The sequence below is a fragment of the Tachysurus fulvidraco genome, chromosome 13, assembly GCF_022655615.1.
Source record: "Tachysurus fulvidraco isolate hzauxx_2018 chromosome 13, HZAU_PFXX_2.0, whole genome shotgun sequence".
Taxonomy (NCBI): domain Eukaryota; kingdom Metazoa; phylum Chordata; class Actinopteri; order Siluriformes; family Bagridae; genus Tachysurus; species Tachysurus fulvidraco.
The window spans coordinates 18,785,621-18,805,663 of NC_062530.1; the positions used below are offsets into that span (position 1 = coordinate 18,785,621).

The window sequence follows — 20,043 nt, forward strand, 5'->3', positions numbered from 1 at the left end:
TGCATGTGTACCTGTTTTCCTCAAAGCGGCTGATGAGGTCAGACACTCGGCCTTTCCCCCCTCCTCCTCCGCCCTCCTCCATCTTGGAGTTAAAGGGTGAGCTCCTGCCCAGCGGCTTACACAGCTCGATCACCGGAGTCTGGAGGTGTGCTGGTTTAGGAGGCACTATATTGCAGGACCAGAGAAATACACAGATCGTATAATTCATTTGCAGCACTAAAACTCATAACGGGATTAAAAAAATACCTCTCGTTCCATATTCTATTATCCTTAGCAGGCTTGAACGGAAGACAGAGAGCTGCAGTCACTTTAGCTCTTATCTGCATTCATCTTGTGCATGCTAAGCTCAACTTAATCTTGTTCACTTGTCTGTGAACTATAAAAAAAACATGGTGACCACATCTTATCTCGGAGTAGGTAAAAATGATTAAACACAAGTTCTGAAGACCTCTCCAGTTCAAGGACACTGCCACACCCTGCTCGGTACAAGCTTCAAAGCTTTACAGCAATCACAGCGCAATGACATGGCTAACTGACCAGCCTAACGACTGCACCAAGTGTCGAGTAATAAGGTCTTAATTAGCACCTAGTAATGATCCGCGGTTAGAAAATCAGTCTACACTCTGTGTTCTCAGAATACGCTACTGCACTCCTTCACTACAACTATAGCCATACATACTGAGAAACTTTTCTCACACACACACACACACACACACACACACACACACACACACACACACACACACACACACACACACACACACACACACACACACAGATTTCTCTGATCTCTGAAGTTTGCATCAAAAACCCAGTAAATAAAACCCAGTAAAGCTTGAGAAAATAAATAATTAATGGCTAAACAAAATCAAACATGACAACAACATTTTTGTACAAATAATTGCCTAAAATTTTTTGTGAGGCTGGAAATCCCAAATAAATCATCTGGTCATATGAGCCTCTAATTTAAACAGCGCTGTCTTTCATTAAGCCTGGAAATGCTCTCCAGTTCTACACAGCCAATGATACCTCACTACACCCACACCCACACCCACACACCCAGAGCAAATGCTAGCCAGTATACCTTGATACCATTTTTACCATAGTGTGTTTCTGATGCTCCATCCATTCATGGCTTCGAGTTTAAGCCTAGTCTCATTTTGTTTTTTTAACACTGTTGTTGCTTTGTGGCCAGTGCAAGACAGCTGTGTTAATTGTTTATCACAAATAATCTTGTGGTTTTTCTATTCAAATAGAAAAAAAGTTAGTTAATTAACTGCGGTGTTTAACTACAGCTGTATTCACTGTTCATGAAGAATAAACAATAATCAAATTATAAAGTGAATGCTACAAAAACTGGTATGAAAAATATTAATTAAATATTAAATTGTATTTATTGATACAAGGTTTCTCTTCACCCTGTGCACATAAAACAAGTCTAGTCCTGAATTTTCAGTATTTTGTCTCTGGTGTGTGTACTGTATTATGTCTGTAAAGTATAATACAGTTATTTTAAAATAAAGGTCTAAACTTTCTACACACGAACTGAACAAAATACTGAGGTGTAGCATATAGTGTGAGCTGGTCATTGCTTCTATGAATGAAACCATCCGTACGTGTGCGTACTGTATTTTTACCTTGTGGTTTGATACGCTGAGGCAGCTGACGTCGCGATCCTTTTCCATTTACTCCTGTGGAGCTTCTGTTGCTTGCCCTGCTTCCCTGACGCGGCTTCTCGTGTCGACTGAGTCGCTCTGCAGGCCTACTGCCAAGATCTGAGAGACACAAAGAACAAGGTTGGTGAATCGAGTAAAAAAAGGTGTTTATTGTTTGCAGGCTCACGAGGCAAACTCAGTGGGACAGCAATAATAATGTTGGTGAGAAGTATTTATAAGATTTATTCATATCCTTAGAAAACGATTCACATGAAATCTCAACACTTGGCACCTGCACAGTATATGATAGAGAGAGGGAAATAAAAACAATGCAATTACTAATATTCTGAGCTTAATGTACAGGGACATGTTTTATATTATACATTATTCTTGAAATATAATTGACTGGGTGGTGTGAGTTGTTTTTTTTTTCAAATACCAACCTGTTTTGCTCTTTTGAAACTTTTGAAACTTTGATAAATTAAAAAACGACACGATGTACTTTCCCTCCATTCACTCACCAATAAAACAAAACTAATAAAACTAATGCAGCTTGACATTTTACCAAAAAATAAAAGCCGGTTTGTCTTGCATCTGAAAGCCTGTCGTATGTCTGAAAGCTTTATAAAGGTTATAACAGGATATAAGCGCTATACAGCATTGATGAGCATACCTTTTAAATCTGTTTATTGTCAGGCTTAGATTATGTGAAGTGTCTGGGATACAAGTCCCTATAAACAAAACTGTTACTATAGAAACAATAATGGATTAGACCAAGAGCATTAATATAATGCTGGCAGCTGTAATTCAGAGCTGCTGTTTGAAATAAACTCCTTCTGATCTATCAGACTAGAGAACATGACTGTGGTGGAAACTTTTAATTCATCAATTCACTTATGCAAATAAAGGTTTCAAATTAATTTTATAATAAGCAAAACTATTTACAGTTTCAAGATTTTTTATATTCTCATGTCAAATAAATATAATGATTTAGAAGGGTTCAAATCCATGTCCGTGTTCTAAAAAAACATTTGTACCCAAAGAATCCCAGACAAATCCATTCTCTGTAGATTGTAGAGTTTATTTATAATCCAGAAAATGCTTTAGAGGAATTTTCCCATGCAAAAGGTGGAGTCTAAAATCTTAATCCAAAACATTAAACCCAGAGAATCTACTAATGTGTGTATAAGCAGGCATAAGCAGGTTGTGAACATGCCATAGCTCTTTATGGCTTTTAACTCTGTATGATCTGTCAACTGGCAAATGTAGACAAGACACTCAAGACACACCTACAAAGGTTACAGTTGAGCTTCTGGACACGGTTAGCACTTGTATCATTTCTTCCATATATATTTAGATGAAATTTAACCAAATCCAAAAATCATACAAGCAAATTGAATGAGGTCATACATGTACAGTAGCAGTGAAAAAACTAAACAAAACATGTGTGTTGTTAAAGTATGCTTATTATGTGTGTCATGATGTTCTGAAAAGTGACCTTGAAACTTGCTGTGACTCAAACGTGAAATGGCGTCAAGCATCACACAGGATAGACTTCTCATATCTGACAAGATGATCTGAAAAATGACCCTGAAACTGATTTAGTCAAAGCAGGCTTTAAGTTAGCTACCAGGTTCCTTTCTTGAAATCCAGTGAGTCATTTGGCATATCTTTGAACATGAGGACACATATGTGAAGGTTTTACTACTTCCTTAAATTGCTGTTAGGAAAGAAGCAAATAATTTACCAAAAAAAATAAAAAAATCATGTGATTTTACAAATGATCATGTGGATAACTTTTTCTCCAGCCGGTCCTCAGCTTTACAGTCAACAAGGTATGTTACTGTACAGAGAACTAGAAGAGATCAATAATGTAGACTGAATTTCGAGCTCTAAGTACTGTGTTGGGAAAGCAGTGGACTAAAGTATGTAAATAGCTTATATCTGTCTGATCTCAGAACAGTTTGTGGAAAATAGAAGAAAGTCACAAAGCTATTTTTAGCGCTGTTTTTCTAAAAAAAAAAAAGCAAAAAAAAAAAAAAAAAGCACAGAAGTCCCACGCTTCATGCACAAATAGGCCCTAATGGAAAAATCAAAATATAAAGTGTATAAGCACTGAAGTTAAGCTCAGAGTCTGATAGATGGCTGTGTTGGTATCTGTGTAAATAAACAGATAATGTGCTAGGAAAATCAATACGTACTGCAGTAAAGACATGTTTAAGCCTTTCCAGAGGTCTAGAAATAAAGCATGTGTTTGGGTAACTGTTTACCCAGTGCAAAAAAAGGAGGTTGGGGGGAACCCATTCTCAAACTTTTTTCTTCCTCCACTGCAGATCATACTGTCAATAGGTCAGACAAGTTTCATGGGATGAATAATGGAGCTGAGTCTGCTGTGGACGCATTACTAGATTGGGGTAGAGGTGAATGATTGAAAGTGTCTGATTGTCTGATTGATTCATTCAACTTCAAGGTGGATTTTATTTATTAGACGAACCAAGAAAAAGAAAAAAAATAATGAAACAGGAAGGATAAATCAACATCAAGATGGTGCACTGCTTGTATCATAGCAACTTGACAACATCCTTCAATTAAAATAACTAAAAACTAGCTTTAAATTAAAACTAGCTTTAAAATAACAACTTTTTTATTTTTATCACATACAATTTACATACATACACACGCACACACACACACACACACTTTGCGGTCAGTATGATACAGCTGTGTGAATTGTGTATCACTAAAAATCGGGTGGTTTTTTTCATTCAACTAGATAAAAAAGAAAGTACACTGTTTAAATAAAGCTGTATTCATTGTTCATGAAGAATATGTGAATGCTACAAAAACTGCCTGGTATGAAATATATCATTTTTAATTTTATTTTTCGTTTTATTTTCATTTATTGACACCAGATTTCTCTATACCCTGTGTACCTGAGAAAAGTCAAGACGAGTGCAGGTCAATACATAAATTATGACTGATGCGAATTGTTCGCTCTAATAAATACTTAATGCTCAGGCTGTATGCTCTGAAGTGCTACTAATACACACAAAAACAAAATACTTCCTCTTATCATTTGCAAGTGATGCATAGCCAGACACAAATACCCTGAACGCCTTCTATTCACTCTCACCATAAACACCTTCTGTTCAGCAACACTAAATGTGTTGTCGATCAAGACAAAAACGCAACGCTCGTTATCACGTCTTGGCTGATGACACAAGTGTTCATGAACAGTTCGAGCAAATAATCCTTACAAACCCCAAAAGTTTCCCTGAGCACACAGTACTTCCTCATTTATCACACTGCCAGATAGCGTAATGTGTAAGCCTTGCAGAGACTGAAAAGAGACAGCAATTGCTTCTGTGCATGTGTGTGTGTCTGCAAAGATAAACTTCAAGGCATGGCCTTGATTCTGACTGTGTTGCCATAGCAACCCACTCCTGTCTTTCCTCAGTCTGGGAATGTGCAGGTGAAACAAGCATGGAAGAACAGTGAAAAAAGGCAAAAGAAAAAAACAACAACATGCATAGCTAAGTTTCAGTTTGTATCCACTGTTGCTATTCCCTATTGCTGCTGTTCTGTTTTGAGATGTACTTCTCTCACTGAATCGCATCTCATCTGATTGACTGTCATGCTGTCGTACTATTGCTGGGCTGAAGGGACAAACACCTTGACGCCTTCAACACCTTGGATATTTCTTGAATATGCATTGTGAAAACATGGACAATGTTTGTCTGACTTATGGGGACTTGAACTTGATTACGGAAAAGTTTGCTCTTGATAGCTGTGGTATAGGGAAGCCGATTGAACTAAAGCAAGTGGAACAAATGTAACACGATAACATGTGTTCAGATCACTACACCACCTCTTTGAAAAGGAAATGACCATAAAACCATACAGAATGCAGAACAGTCAACAATGAAGTCAACACATCTTGCAAGTAAGAAACCAAGACAAAAAAGAACATTTTAGAGTCAAAAGCAACTGTAGTGGTTATGCAGTGATGAACATTTAGGATAGAAAACAAATGACAAAGCAGAAAGGGGAAAAAAGGGGAATAAATTTGTTTTCGAAACAAAGCATGCACTGAAAAATACCATTTTAACCCTGTGTTAGTTCTCACATGCACTAGATGCATAAATTCTTATAAACATTAGCTATATGCAATACTCAATAAATAAATTATATATATATATATATATATATATATATATATATATATATATATATATATATATATATATATATATATATAAATCAGAGGATTATTGTAAATCCAGGACCTGCAATTCCCCCAAAAAGGCAATGTAGGTTTGTGTACAGTTTACAGTAAGCCTTTAGTAGACCTTTCAAATTTACTCCACAATATTAAGTTCAAGTCCAGAAATAGTAAAAGGTAATCAGCACAGAGGCCGGATTAGACTCACCTCCACAAGGATACGATCCAAAAATAGATCTTTGGAGAACAGTGCAGTCACACAAGCCTTCCTGTCCCCGTGTACAACCACATACTGACTGAAGTAAAAGAGCAAAAAAGGACATAGAGAAAAAAGCTCCTCCTTCTATGAAGTCTGTGACTTACAGACAGTACTGGTGTGGGGCCTCGTAATGTCAATCATCCACAGAAATCTGCTTATTAATATAGCATATCACTTCGAAACTCAGACTATACCACGCAGTTGTAACAAGAGCAATACACTGATTACGGCTGCTGTAGGTTTCAGGAGGCACACACAAACACACAACTATTTCTGGATGATATTAGAACTGTATAAATATGTATCTAGATTTCATCACATTTCAGTTTAAAACGGAAAGAAAATCACTTTGTCACTAAGAAAATCCATGATTTGTTGTGAAATACACAGTCAGTCAGGTTGCTTGTTATTTACTGAATTTGGTCAGAATGAGGAAATTTGATAAGGCTAATAAACCCCTATAATAATGTAACTAGCAATAACTTTGCCACCATATGAAGTAACTGATATTAATGCAGTCCCACATTAACAACTTTAGATAATTGCATGAATGTGTTCTTAATAAATCAGCCAATCATGTGGCAGTGACACAGTACATAACAACATGCAGGTAATACACAATACACAACAACAAACTTCAGTGAATGTTCACATCCAACATCAAAATGGGAAAAATTGTGTAAAAATCTCAGTAACCAGAGCATAACATAGCTACATATACAACACAACCCAAAGGAATTCCACTGGATTCAGACCTGGTGACTGGGAAGATTGGCTCATTGTCATATTCATGAGACTTTTGCTTTGTAGCATGGTGCAATATCATGCTAATGTAGCCAGTAGAAAATGCTAAAGTGTGGCCATGATGGCACATACATGTTCAGCAACAACATTCAAATAGTCTGTTGCATTCAAGTAAGTTTTTATTATCAGTAACAGGCCCAAAGTGCCTCCTGGTGGTCCAGTGGAAAGGTCTCATTGTTGCTGTTTGAGCTAACCCATACACTGAAGAGTTAATGCTCTAGTGACAGTCCCAAGTCTGTATGTACACACACACACACACACACACACACACACACACACACACACACACACACACACACACGTGATGTAAACGTTCTATTTCAAATCATTCGTCTTTTACCACACAACTTACCATATCAACACTATCCACAGCAATGTCTTGTGAGAAGATGTACGTGCCTAATTCAATCTTCCAGTAATGGTATATGTCAATGAGGTTGATAACACCTTCTGCACAGGAAACCTGAGCTCTATTATTAACAGTGAGTGCTAACACTTCTACTTGTACTCACTCATTTCCTTCATGATGATCTTAAGCTTAGTGAAACCTAATGAGGCTTAGATAAACACCAACACTGCTCAAACGTCCGAATCGTAAATATCTCACGCTCTACTTTGGGATTGAACATTATAGATTGTGTAAAATGGCAAAAAAAACAAAAATCAAAATACAAATGATACACGCATGTGCTTGTGTGTGAAGTCAGTTGCATTTTCAGTATGACTAAGAGGGAAGTGATCTTCTAGTCTTGACAAATACAAAGTTTAGTTCTCTATGACACAGGGCATGTGGGAAATAAAACTGAAATAAAACAATGAATGATATGTAAAATTACAGTATTAATGAAATGAAAAAACAAAACAAAAACGTAACATCAGTTTATTTTTTATTGTTTTATGAATATCACACTGTATAGGTCAACTGTAGACATAAATGTAATAGCAATGAATGTACCTTCACCAGTAGTATGTTCTAACTAAAAATAGCTATTTCTTTTTGTGTAATACGTTAACAAATTACTCATTTGTTCCACAGCGACCAATGAAAACTTGAGAGCACTTCAGATCTGAGAGCACTGAACACCAATAATGCTCTTCCTTTCACCTTACTAAAGAGATGTTGCCCAAAGCAACAAAAAACATCAGTAATGGTTATCTTATTAGTTTATCTTATATTGTGTTTTTAACGAAATATTAATTTGCCTCACACTTCCGGGGTTGGGGGTTTGGTGGCATGTTCTACTGTACCCATGCTTCAGGGTTTCCTCTGGGTACTCTGGTTTCCTCCCTCAGTAGGAAGACACAAGTTGTAGGCTAACCAGCATCTCTAAATTGTCCATGGATGAGTGTGCAATTGACTGGTACTCAGACCGTGCCTTGTGTCTCGTGCCTTGTGCCCTGAGTCAGACTCTAGACTCCCCATGACCATGGGTGGGATAAACGGTACAGAAAATGGATGGATGGAAAACATAGGCTTTCCCCCTCACTTAAACTGGTATGATGTAATTAGTGTCATGAAATATTTTTCGACCAAGACTTGGTTATCTGCACAAGCAACAGTTTCACACCAGTTATATTTTCATATCAGATCAACATTATGCGCAGTATTCTATGTCATTTTCAGCCAGTCCTTCTCTGTGGCATCATAAAAAATATTAGTGGCATTGTTAGCTAAGTAAAATATACATACTTTTTGTTGAAAAATTTTATTAAACATTAATAGACTTCTGAAAACAATCTCCAAAAGCAAGGCTGGGGCTTTTTTGTAAGCAAAAACAACCAAAAAACAGCCTAATATTGGTAAAGGGGTATATCAATGAGTGTGAACCACCTGGTCAACTGTCAGTCACCCCAGATGAATTTGATGACTTTTCTACTTTTATTAACAGGAAAATAAGACGTTGTTGGCATAATTTATAGCAATGTACTCTGATAAAATGGCATGTGCATTCTTTCTTGAAAAAAAAATCAATTTAAAATTTTATTTTCAACATTTTTTAAACTGCTCTGTGATAAAGCCTTCATGGAGAGGTTTTGATACGACAGGAGAAAGATGATAGACACGGAAGAGTTTGTATGAGATTATTTACCTTGTGCCTCTGCGATCTTCACTCCCACACAAGCCTCATCTTCATCAAGGGATTTGGAGTGGAAGCAGCTTGCCTTGCCTGCTCTCTCTGTAACAGACATGTAATCTGACATGATTTACTGCTTGAGAATTTTAGTTTGTATATCTTAGGACCTTCAATAAAAAAAGGATCTTCAGTATTTCACAATTTGGCTGTTGCTTCACAATGCAACTGGTTAAGCTTCAAACAAACTTTAAACTTGTGTTTTACACACATACTCGTACACGCACACACACGCACATACACACGTACACACGTACAGACACACACACGTACACATGAGTTGAGGAGATTAAAAGTCCACATACACGTACACATACACGTACACACATGTACAGACACACATACACGTACACATACACGTACACACATGTACAGACTCACATACACACACACACACACTCGTGTACACACACTCGTACACACACACATGTATACACACACACACACACGTACATGTACATGTACACACACACACACACACACACACACACATACACACACGTACACACACACACACACGTACACACACGTACACACACACACACGTACACACACACGCACACACACACGTACACACACACGTACACACATGCACGCACACACATACACACACATACACACGTACACACACACACACATACACACGTACACACACGCACACGTACACACACACACACACACGCACACCCACACACACGCACACACACACACACGCACACACACACACACGCACACACACACACACGCACACACACACACACGCACACACACACACACACACACATACACACGTACACATGTACACACACACACGTACACACACACGCATACACACACGCACACACATGCACTCACACACACACACACGTACGTACACACACACGTACACAGACACACACATGTACACACATGTACACACACACATACACACACACACACACACACGTACACACACACATATACACACACACACACACACACACACACACACACACACACACACACACACATACACACACGTACCCATGAGTTGTGGAGATTAAAAGTAAATATAAAATGTAGTCTAAAAGTGGAGGCTTAATCAATTTAATTTATTTTCACTGATCATTATCTGAGTCACATTTTCCGGTGACTGACTCTCAAATGCCATTGTGCTGGGCATATTGTACAGGTACCCAACAGTAGATATACTGAACATATCTGGGGACGTGGTAGCTCAGGGGTTAAGGTGTTGGTCATGAGTTCGAATCCGAGGGCCAACAAGCTGCCACTCCTGGGCCCCTAACAAGAGGATATATTAATGAGATAAATATAAGTCGCTCTGGATAAGGGTGTCTGCCAAATGCCATAAATGTAAATGGAAACATGAGGCCTGGTGTTGGCCCTAGGGGATGGTGCCAGGTGTCTACATACGTTTAGTCATATAATTATATTATTTCCTGAAATGAAGTAATGTAACTGTTATGGGGGATTTGAGAGAGAGAGAGAGAGGATGAAGCAATAAACAGATAAGTATGTGCACTGTCTGCAGGATTAAGTAGTGCAAGAATGCTGGATGGACAGTTTATATATTAATCTCCACAATAATGAATTTGGCTGCACAGCAAAGCTAATCCAAGATTTTGTGGAACTTAAAGCTCTCCGGAGATTTCATTCATTCATTCATTCATTTTCTACTGCTTATCCGAACTTCTCGGGTCAAGGGGAGCCACACACACACATTTAATTATTAGTGTAACCTTACCCAGACCTCAACCACAGTAACCAGACAGAAACCTTGTTTATAATCTTAGTTATAAACTATTCTTAGTCTAGTACCAAGTGAGCTTGTAGGAGAATATCTGAGGGTTTTTTTTTATTGGATAAGAATGTTTATTATTTTTTTAAAGTAGTTTTTGAATAAAAAAACTATTAAAAGTAGTTTATTATTAGTTTTTATATTAATTAAAAAAAACTCTTGGAACCAGACAAATCCTCACATCACACAAACACCCCTACAATGTACATGAGTGGGGAAAGAAATCTTGTAAATCAATACTTTTATTAACTAAAAGAATGTTTAAACAGAAGTGTGTGTGTGTGTCTTTGAGTCTGTGTGTGTCTGTGTGTGCGCACATGAGCACGTGCATGTGTGGTTCATTATCTCTGACACTAGACAGCAGATCTCCTGAAAGATCATCAGCAGATCTCCTGAAAGAGTACACTGTACACTGTTTACACACATGCACACATAATGAAATAAAAATAATAATGATAATAAAATTAGATAAATAAAGATGGATGCATATGTTTGCCTTTAAGTGTGATGTGAACAAGAGAGAGTGAGAGAGTGTGTGTGTGTGTGTGTGTGTGTGTGTGTGTGTGTGTGTGTGTGTGTGTGTGTGTGTGTGTGTGTGAGAGAGAGAGAGAGAGAGAGAGAGAGAGAGAGCGAGTGTGAGTGTACCATGTGTAGCTTTACACGTTTGAGCTCATGAAACAAGTTCACTTCACCATGGTGTAATTGTGGACCATCCAAACTGCCCTGCATTCCAAACACACACCAAAGAGGCAGTGACACGGTTACCATGGATATGTGTTTCCATGGCAGCAAGAGGTACAAGAGGTATCAGAGAGAAATTAGAGAGATGAGGTACACTGTCATGTGTCAGGTTTGAACAGAACAGTGTGAAAGAGACAGCAATGACATGAAGATCATGGTGTCATTTCTCAGTGCTGTGTGGTTTAGTTGTATGGCGTCAAACGCTCGGCTGTGGGGACGAGAACAAAAGCGTGGTGGGGTTTATGAACATGCTGTGGTCTGGAAAACAATGAACTGTTGAACTGATGTGAGCAAAACCCAAGTACCAATGGGCAAAAAAAAAAGTGCAAAATGTTCTTATGAGCCTACAATGAACTTCAATTCACTACTCTAATGCTACATAATTTACAGTCACACAAATGATGACATGAATACATTATACACTCATTGACCACTTTAATAGGAACAGGCTATTAATAGGCTATTTTCCTTCATCCCTCTCATCATCATTTACAGCTGGAGCACTGCCGTGTCTGCAGAAACTGTTGTGCTTGAAAACCAGCACAATAAACAAGGTTTTCTAAAATATTGAAACTATCTCATCTGCCACCAACAAGTCACCTATGTCACGTTTGTTCCCCATTCTGATGATTGAAGTGAACATGAACTGAAACCATTCACCTGTAACCATATGGTTTTATACACTGTGCTGCTGCCACATGACTTGTTAATAAGATAAGGGCTTATTGTTGTTCTAATACCTGTTTTTATACCTGGGTAGAGGAAATATTGCACACTTGTGATTTAGAATATTAATCAGCAGTGTTTTTTTTTTTTAAAACCCAGATTATACCCAGGGTTATGAAAGCACTTTTGCAGTGTTATCCCTGGATTGTTTTGGCAAATGTATCGGTGTTAGACCCATCAGAAATTTAACCATTCTTGTAATTACATAACACCTTTGTTTTCTTTCCTTGTGTGCACTTCAGAAGGCTTACAAAGCCAAATATTGAATATGTGGCTACTCATTTTCTACTGCTTATCCGAACTTCTCGGGTCACGGGGAGCCTGTGCCTATCTCTATCACTAATTAACTTATTATATAACTTAATATTTGGGACAGCGCAGCTTCAGAGCTACCCCATTGTAATTTTAACTTAATGTGCAAATAACACACACACACACACACACACACACACACACACACACACACACACACACACACACACACACACACACAAGTGGCCACATGATGCATTTATTTAGTCATGGTTGTTGATGGGGCAAATATGCAAAAATAATATGTTAAGCCAGGGTTTAGAAATGTACAGTGCGAAACGTCAGATTACGGAGAGCCAGGATTAAATGTTCACCTGGTTAAAGTAATTTAGGATAACCCAGGGTTATAGTGTGAAAAAACTATAACAAAAATGATAGCAGGTGTAGATAATAGACCACATGCATGCTTAGATTTTAGCAAGAAATCAACTGTCACTTTCATTTCAAAAGCCTTAAACACATAAATGAGATTCACTTCTGTAAGCCAACAATCAAAGTTCTGCTTCTGAGTTACTCTGTAACTACAAAAAGCTGAATATTACGTGTACAAATAAGACTGAACTACCTGCTCGTAGCCTGGTTTCTCTTCTTAAGTTTCCTCTCAGAGGCTTAGCCATCTGAACGACTCGGCTCAAGAGATGTGAGGATGTTGTATGGACTTTGCAAAAACTTTATGATGCATACTTTGAGAAAAAGAGTGCAGCTGCAGTGTGGAGTGTGTGAAGTGCTGAAGCTTGTGGGTGTGTCTCATTGTGTATGTGCGTATGTGTGTGCGTGCGTGTGCCTACTAAGACATATAAATATATTTACTGACCCTCATTCACACCAGAACATTCAGAATTACTGCGCATCGGCGAATTTATGTCATTGTTTCCGTTTACAAAAACACAGTATTGAGGATTGAGATTCAAATCCTTTCATTTATACTGACATTTAAATATAAATGTGGCAGAAAGGTTAGAGATTCATAAATAAAAAGAATCTACAGGGTAAAAAGTCTGATGTCCTGTACTGAATCACTCATTTATAAGAGGGTATAATGAGGAAAATTATAATAAATAAAAAAAACTTGTTAATAAGTGATAAATGTTAAAATGACATTATTATAGTGTCTTACACCTCACAAATAATACTACACCTCTAACCACAATGAGTCAAAAAAACAAACATAATGTTCATAGTGAAATTATGGTGCGTGTGTGTGTGTGTGTGCGTGTGTGTACGTGTGATTCTCACATCTGAGTGTGTTATGGACAGAACAGTTTGCCAAACATCAAGCATGCTTGTTTGTTCCTCTTTCTTTCTTTGTTTCTTTCTTTTTGTTTCTTTCTCATGTGTTTGTTTTTTTGTTTCTTTCTCATGTGTTTGTTTCTCCTGTTTGTTTGTCCTGTTTGTACGTTTGTTTGTTTCTCCTCTGTATTTGTTTGTTTTTTGTCTATCTCTGTCAGGAAGAGCATCCGACGTAAAACCTGTGCCAAAACGACAAGTTGCTGTGGCAACCATGAACACAGAGAGCCGGAAGAACAACAACTTTCATTAACACAAGCTGGTAATACTGGACACTTAAAGCTGTTGCAGGGTCCATCTGGTTACACCTGTGCAGTAGAGTCACCTTCAGCTTTAACATTAACTGAAGAATTTTTCCATTTGTCGAATTTTGTAAAACATGTATGAGGAAACTCATTAAACTATACAATATCCAGTACAATGCAAGCTCTTCCCATCAGGCTCCATCCATTCATCCACCTTCTGTACCACTTGTCCTACAAATGGTCCAATGGGACTCATGGTACAAGGTGGAGGACGCCTTATATGTGCCGTCCTACTGCAGGGGACATTTTTCTACACACTCACACATATACAGTACAATGTGCAGTGACATGGTTTTCCGTCATAAAAATATAATAAAAATAGAAAAACTATAGGATTGCAGTAAAATATATCATTTAATATTTAAAAAAAATACAAAAATAATATATGAACACACTACAGGCAGTTTAGAGATGCCAATCAGCCTATATCACAAGTCACAAGAACCGAGAGGAAACTGCTGAAGCATGGGGAGAACATTTACAAACACTTGACATAATCGATCGATCACACAGATGGAGGTGTGAGGTAAACGTGCAAACCACTAATCCACTGTGCTCCCACAATCAAGCCAATGGGTACAGAATCAGATTTTTCCTCCGATATCCAATCCACCATTTTCTGCAGGTATCAGGTTAATACCGATCCATGTACCAAATCTAACAAAATCATCACTGACAATAAAAGTAAGTTTTTTTTTAATAAAAGGCCACAGGCAGCACTTCCTCTGCTGTGATTATCTACCGTATAATTTTCTGAAGTTAGCAACATAAAAGCAGAATTAATCACAGACTGAAAGGTATAAATATCTGTCCGGGTAAAAAACAATAAAAGAGAAAAATAAATAAATAAAAATAAATAAAAAATACTATCATAATTTCACTGTCTGTCTTTTTCTCTGTCATACTTTGCCAACTCCTGACCTCACATTTCATATGGGACAGTGGTTAACAAAATTGAGTTGTTGACTGGATGATCGGGGTTCAAACCCCAGCACTGCCAAGCTGCCACTGTTGAGCCCTTGAGCAAGGCCCTTAACCCTCTCTGCTCCATGGGAGCTGTATCATGGCTGAGCCTGTGTTCTGACCCCAACCTTCAAAAATATGTGAAGAAAAAATTTCTCTGTGCTGTAATATATATGTGACAAAATAAAGGCTTCTTCTTCTGGCTGTAACAAAGTAAAATAAAAATATAGATATGTGCTCTCTCTCTCTCTCTCTCTCTCTCTCTCTCTCTCACACACACACACACACACACACACACACACATACACACAACCCCCCCCCACGTTCTCTCAGTCTCCCAGCATTCATTTATCGCTTTTAATTCCAGACACCACACTGACTCTGTACAACACTCCTATGTGATTTAACAAGTACTGAAAATACACTGACCTATAAATCTATCTAAATATGTCTTTGTTTTCCTTCTTTGCCACATGTATGTCCCGAGCGTGTGAGAGAAGGACTGCTTGTATAGAATGAGAACACCTCCATAAACAACAGGGTTGATTTCATGCAGTTGTACATTTGACAAACTCTCACTAACAACAGAGTGCAGTATAGTGAAAAAAAAATACTTTTTTAAAATTATTTTGACGGAAAAATCATTTCCATTTGTTGGCTTATGTAGGACTGGGTTTCAGCAGATTACTCAATGAACCATGTGGAATCTCTAATATTAATCATGAGCTTTAGTGTAAAACCACAGACGATAAAATCAGCTCTCTGACTCACAACCCGTTTTTTGCAAGTCTGTCATCTTTTTTTTTTATTTTTAAAAAAAATAAGAATAAAGTAAAATAAAAGTAAAATAGATCCCCCTTTCATTCACACATGACATAGAGAATCATATATTATTCATATAACCATATGGAAAAACCATCCATCCATCCAACACTAACTACCCAGAGGAAATCCCAGAGAAAACAGGGGGAACATGCAAGCACCACATACATGTGGCTGAGGTAGGACGAGGTACAATAATACAGCAATAATAATTGCTATGAATAGCAGTGGTTAAAAAAAACTACACTAAACATGCACCTAAAAATTGTCATGGAAGACAAATAAATTGTCATCAAACGACTAGAATAAAGAACAAAAATGAACTTTTCTTTCTTTACTTCCATTGAACTGACTCATGAGAACTGCATACTCTGGCAAGTGAAAGAAAATGAAACTGTCTCGGTGTTCAGTGCTCGCAGAATTGAAGTGCTCTTATGTAAGGAGCTGTAGCTCTCTGGATCAAACCTGGGCACCTGGAGCTTCCTGCTTCCTGCCCACTATTTGACAGGACAAACAGAGAGCTGATATTCTGTATAAAACATATAACACGGGTACACTTCACTAATATTTATATACTGCAACAGTTTGTTATATTGAATCCATCAATACTCTGCGGATCGTCAGTCAGTTTGTGTGTTACATGAAAACAAATCACTGAGTGTTCTTTAGGAAATATTGTCTCTCTCAGAGCAACACTAAACAAATAATTTGGCCTAATTGCTTTTACATGTTAGATCCTCTATATTTTTGCTTGTAGATTTGTTGCTTAGTGTATTGAAACCAAAGTAACTGGAAAGCTTCACACAAAAAACACTGACCCAAGACACATTTCAAGACTTCCTTCTCACACTGGGTGAAGATGTGGAAATGTTTCACAGAATACAAGGAGAAATGTTGAAAAGGGAAGTTGTTCAGACTAAGAATGGCTCCAAGAACTTGCAAATATGACTTGAATAGGTGGAGTGTGGGGGTTAGTGAAGATTTTCTATAAATGCCCTTCCCTTTTTTTTGTTTTTGCTTTTCCTCATGCAAACTGATGATCACATCTCCCAAGTAATATGATCTTATATACAAAAACGAGATAAACGAAGGACAAATCAGCAACTACAGATGATACGTGAGGTAATAATCAACACTATGTGGTTTATTCTTTTTTCCGATAGCCATGCATCTTAATGTATTTCATCCCTCATTTACAACAGCAACTCATTCAACACTAATATCAAGTTTAAAATTCCAGGAGCTCAGAATACTTAAACCAGTACATCTGGTACCTAGAACCATGCCAAAGTCACAGAGATCACATATTTCCTAATGTGTTTGAGGTGAACATTAACAGAAGCTCTTGACCTGCATCTGCATGATGTTATATGCCATGCTGCATAAATGAGTAAGCGTACAGGTCTTCCTAACTAAGTGGACGGTGAGTGTAGTCATAGTTTTCATCCATTTATACTTACAGCTAAAATTGTGGGAATGCCATATATGGAAACATCAGCTATAAACAGTTGTTCCCACATTTTTGTCTTTGTCCTTTTTTTAGAATATCAAGTCACGTTACTGAAAAACTGCAAAGCACTTCACCCTGAAGCTTTTCCTACATCAGCAAACTTACAATGTTGACTCCTTCCAAAATGCTAGATAAACCTCTCCTGACAGAAAACTTCACCATATCAAAACCTAATGTTTTTTTTTGCATAAGTTTAGCTGAAGTTTCTATAGAAACAATAATATATTAAAATGATGCAGCTGTACTACTGTCAGAGCCTCGCTGTTAGGGAAAACTGATCAAGATCTTCTGACCAATCAGAATCAAAAATTCAACAGCGTAAGGTAAAAATATACCACAATACACCACATAAGCTTTTCTTTTCCTGATACAAAAAATATGCCTCACTCACAACAACATGGTTTTCAGAATTGAAATTCACTGATTATATTTTTCCTTTTGTACCTGACAGCTACTGTATGACTCCTACTGATGAAAGGTTACGGAAGGTTACAGGTCTGAAGGTGACTGAAATTTGTATCATGTGTTCATGAAGAAAATCATTAATGGCATTCGGTAGACATTTATGATGGTTATGACATTAATGCTTAATTATTCATTAATAAATGATGAATGTATGTTACGTCGATATGTTAGTGGTTACATTATGTAAAGGAAATGTGTGTTGGATTTGTCAGGATTTCTGCACAAGCTAACAGAAGTGGGATCAAGTACACTTCCATGTGGACTTCTTATGTCATTTATCACATCATACCTCACAGTATAACTAAGGCCACCAGACTTTCCCAGGACTGTACTAATAAACTAATTTTATTTACTTCTAAGGAGAGTAAGCCAGTGAAAAGTTAGTATACGAGATAATACTGTAGGACATGCTGGTATACATGATATATCTAGTACACCTGTACTAGAGTGTGTGATTGTGCACTTTAATGAGCAATTTCCCCTTATGCTACTTATAACTGGAACTTTAATTTAGTGGTTGCATGGTGCTCTCTCTCTCTCTCTCTCTCTCTCTCTCTCTCTCTCTCTCTCTCTCTCTCTCTCTCTCTCTCACGCCCACAGATACACTCTCAGTCACACAAAATCAGACAAAAGCTACACCAAATCCATTATCATATCACAACATTATTCATTTAAAACCCATGAGTGACAGTCCTTCTCTCTCCCCCTTTTCAAACACACACACACACACACGCACGCACACACACACACACACACACAGATACAAAGATTTCCTCCGTTCATTATTAGCCCCTTAGCTCAATTTCTATAATGAGAACACAACAAACCAGACACATTTTATCAGTCTTGATCAAATCAGGGATAATTAGAAGAAGTGAAGCTAATTAGAGGAATCCTGGGTGATGTGCAGCGGTGGCCCCGGCTTCCCAGCCCCCCAGCCACAGCCCTGCTGACCGGATCACAGAAAAAAAAGCACTGACCTTACACGAGTCCTCTTGTAATCCGTATGACAGCTGCTGGATTGAGTGAATGAGTTGTAGTTACTTGAGCGCCTGTTCTTATCCAAAGAGTCACGCCTGGACAAAAAGCGTCTATGCAATCTGTTCCTCACGTTCTCGCTTCCCTCAGTGCATCCTCCTTGCTTCCTTCCCCTTCTCTCTCTCTCTCTCTCTCTCTCTCTCTCTCTCTCTCTCTCTCTCTTCCCTCACACACACATTGCTCTGCCAGGTCTCTCGCTTTCCCTCGGTTTTCCCTTCTTCAGCCTCAGACTCTTTTCGAGCTCTCTCAATAACCCATGGATATAATCACATTCCAACAGAGAGAAAGCATATGTCAGGGAAACGGCAGTTGCTCTGTCCTTGCGTCAATCCCTCATTCTTTGGGTGCCAGCATGTGAGTGTGTGTGTGTGTGTGTCGCATTGACAATCAGGTCTATTATGCTGATCGAGGGAGGACCAGCAAACAGGGAGGAAACCCGAGGATATCATCTGCCAGTAGAAAAGAAAGAGGGGGGAGCTGAAGTGCAGGAGGGAGGAAGCAGAATGAGAGAGAAAGGTAGAGAGAGTGTAGACAGCGGCATTCAGAAGATGACCGTGTCCATGTGCTAACTGATCACAGTGTCCATCTTCCAACACAGCATGCAAATCAGTCTGTCTCGTTCAACTGGAGTGTATTCCTAAGCCATGTGACACATGCCGGCAGGGTGGGGACAGAGAGAGAGAGAGAGAGAGAGAGAGAGAGAGAGAGAGAGATGAGGGGATGGGGGATGCAGATGAATGAAGGATTAGTGGGGGAGGGTTAGAGAATGACGTCGAAGCAAGAGGCCACCTAAAGTGGCCACCTACACAATTCTCATGCTTCCATCGTTTAACCCAAAGCCCTGAGTGAAAACTTCAAATGCTTTAATACGCACCATATATTTATGCCACGCCACAGATTAATTAAAGGCCTTCAAAAGATCTGAACAGTCTGTCATCATCTTTTACTTACAAGTTGAATGTTCAGCACAAAAATAAACACAAGCAGATTTGCTGAAGATGTGC

At 38.2% G+C, this 20,043-nt stretch overlaps 1 protein-coding gene across 9 annotated transcripts in view; it reads right to left on the reverse strand.

Annotated features, from left to right (window-relative positions):
• Positions 1 to 20,043, reverse strand: part of fgd4a (FYVE, RhoGEF and PH domain containing 4a) — a 54,869-nt gene that overhangs the window by 18,324 nt on the left and 16,502 nt on the right. For 3 of the 9 annotated variants that reach the window (XM_027161496.2, XM_047822733.1, XM_047822732.1), the window contains exons 2-4: positions 9,031 to 9,117; positions 1,638 to 1,775; positions 12 to 165 (exon numbers count right to left, since the gene is read on the reverse strand). In XM_027161496.2, coding sequence (XP_027017297.2) covers positions 12 to 165; positions 1,638 to 1,775; positions 9,031 to 9,117 — 379 coding nt within the window. Of the gene's footprint in view, positions 1 to 11; positions 166 to 1,637; positions 1,776 to 6,085; positions 6,216 to 9,030; positions 9,118 to 13,214; positions 13,362 to 18,981; positions 19,430 to 20,043 lie in introns of those variants that run through there. The other 6 variants (XM_047822738.1, XM_047822734.1, XM_047822739.1 and 3 more) reach the window with 6 other exon arrangements.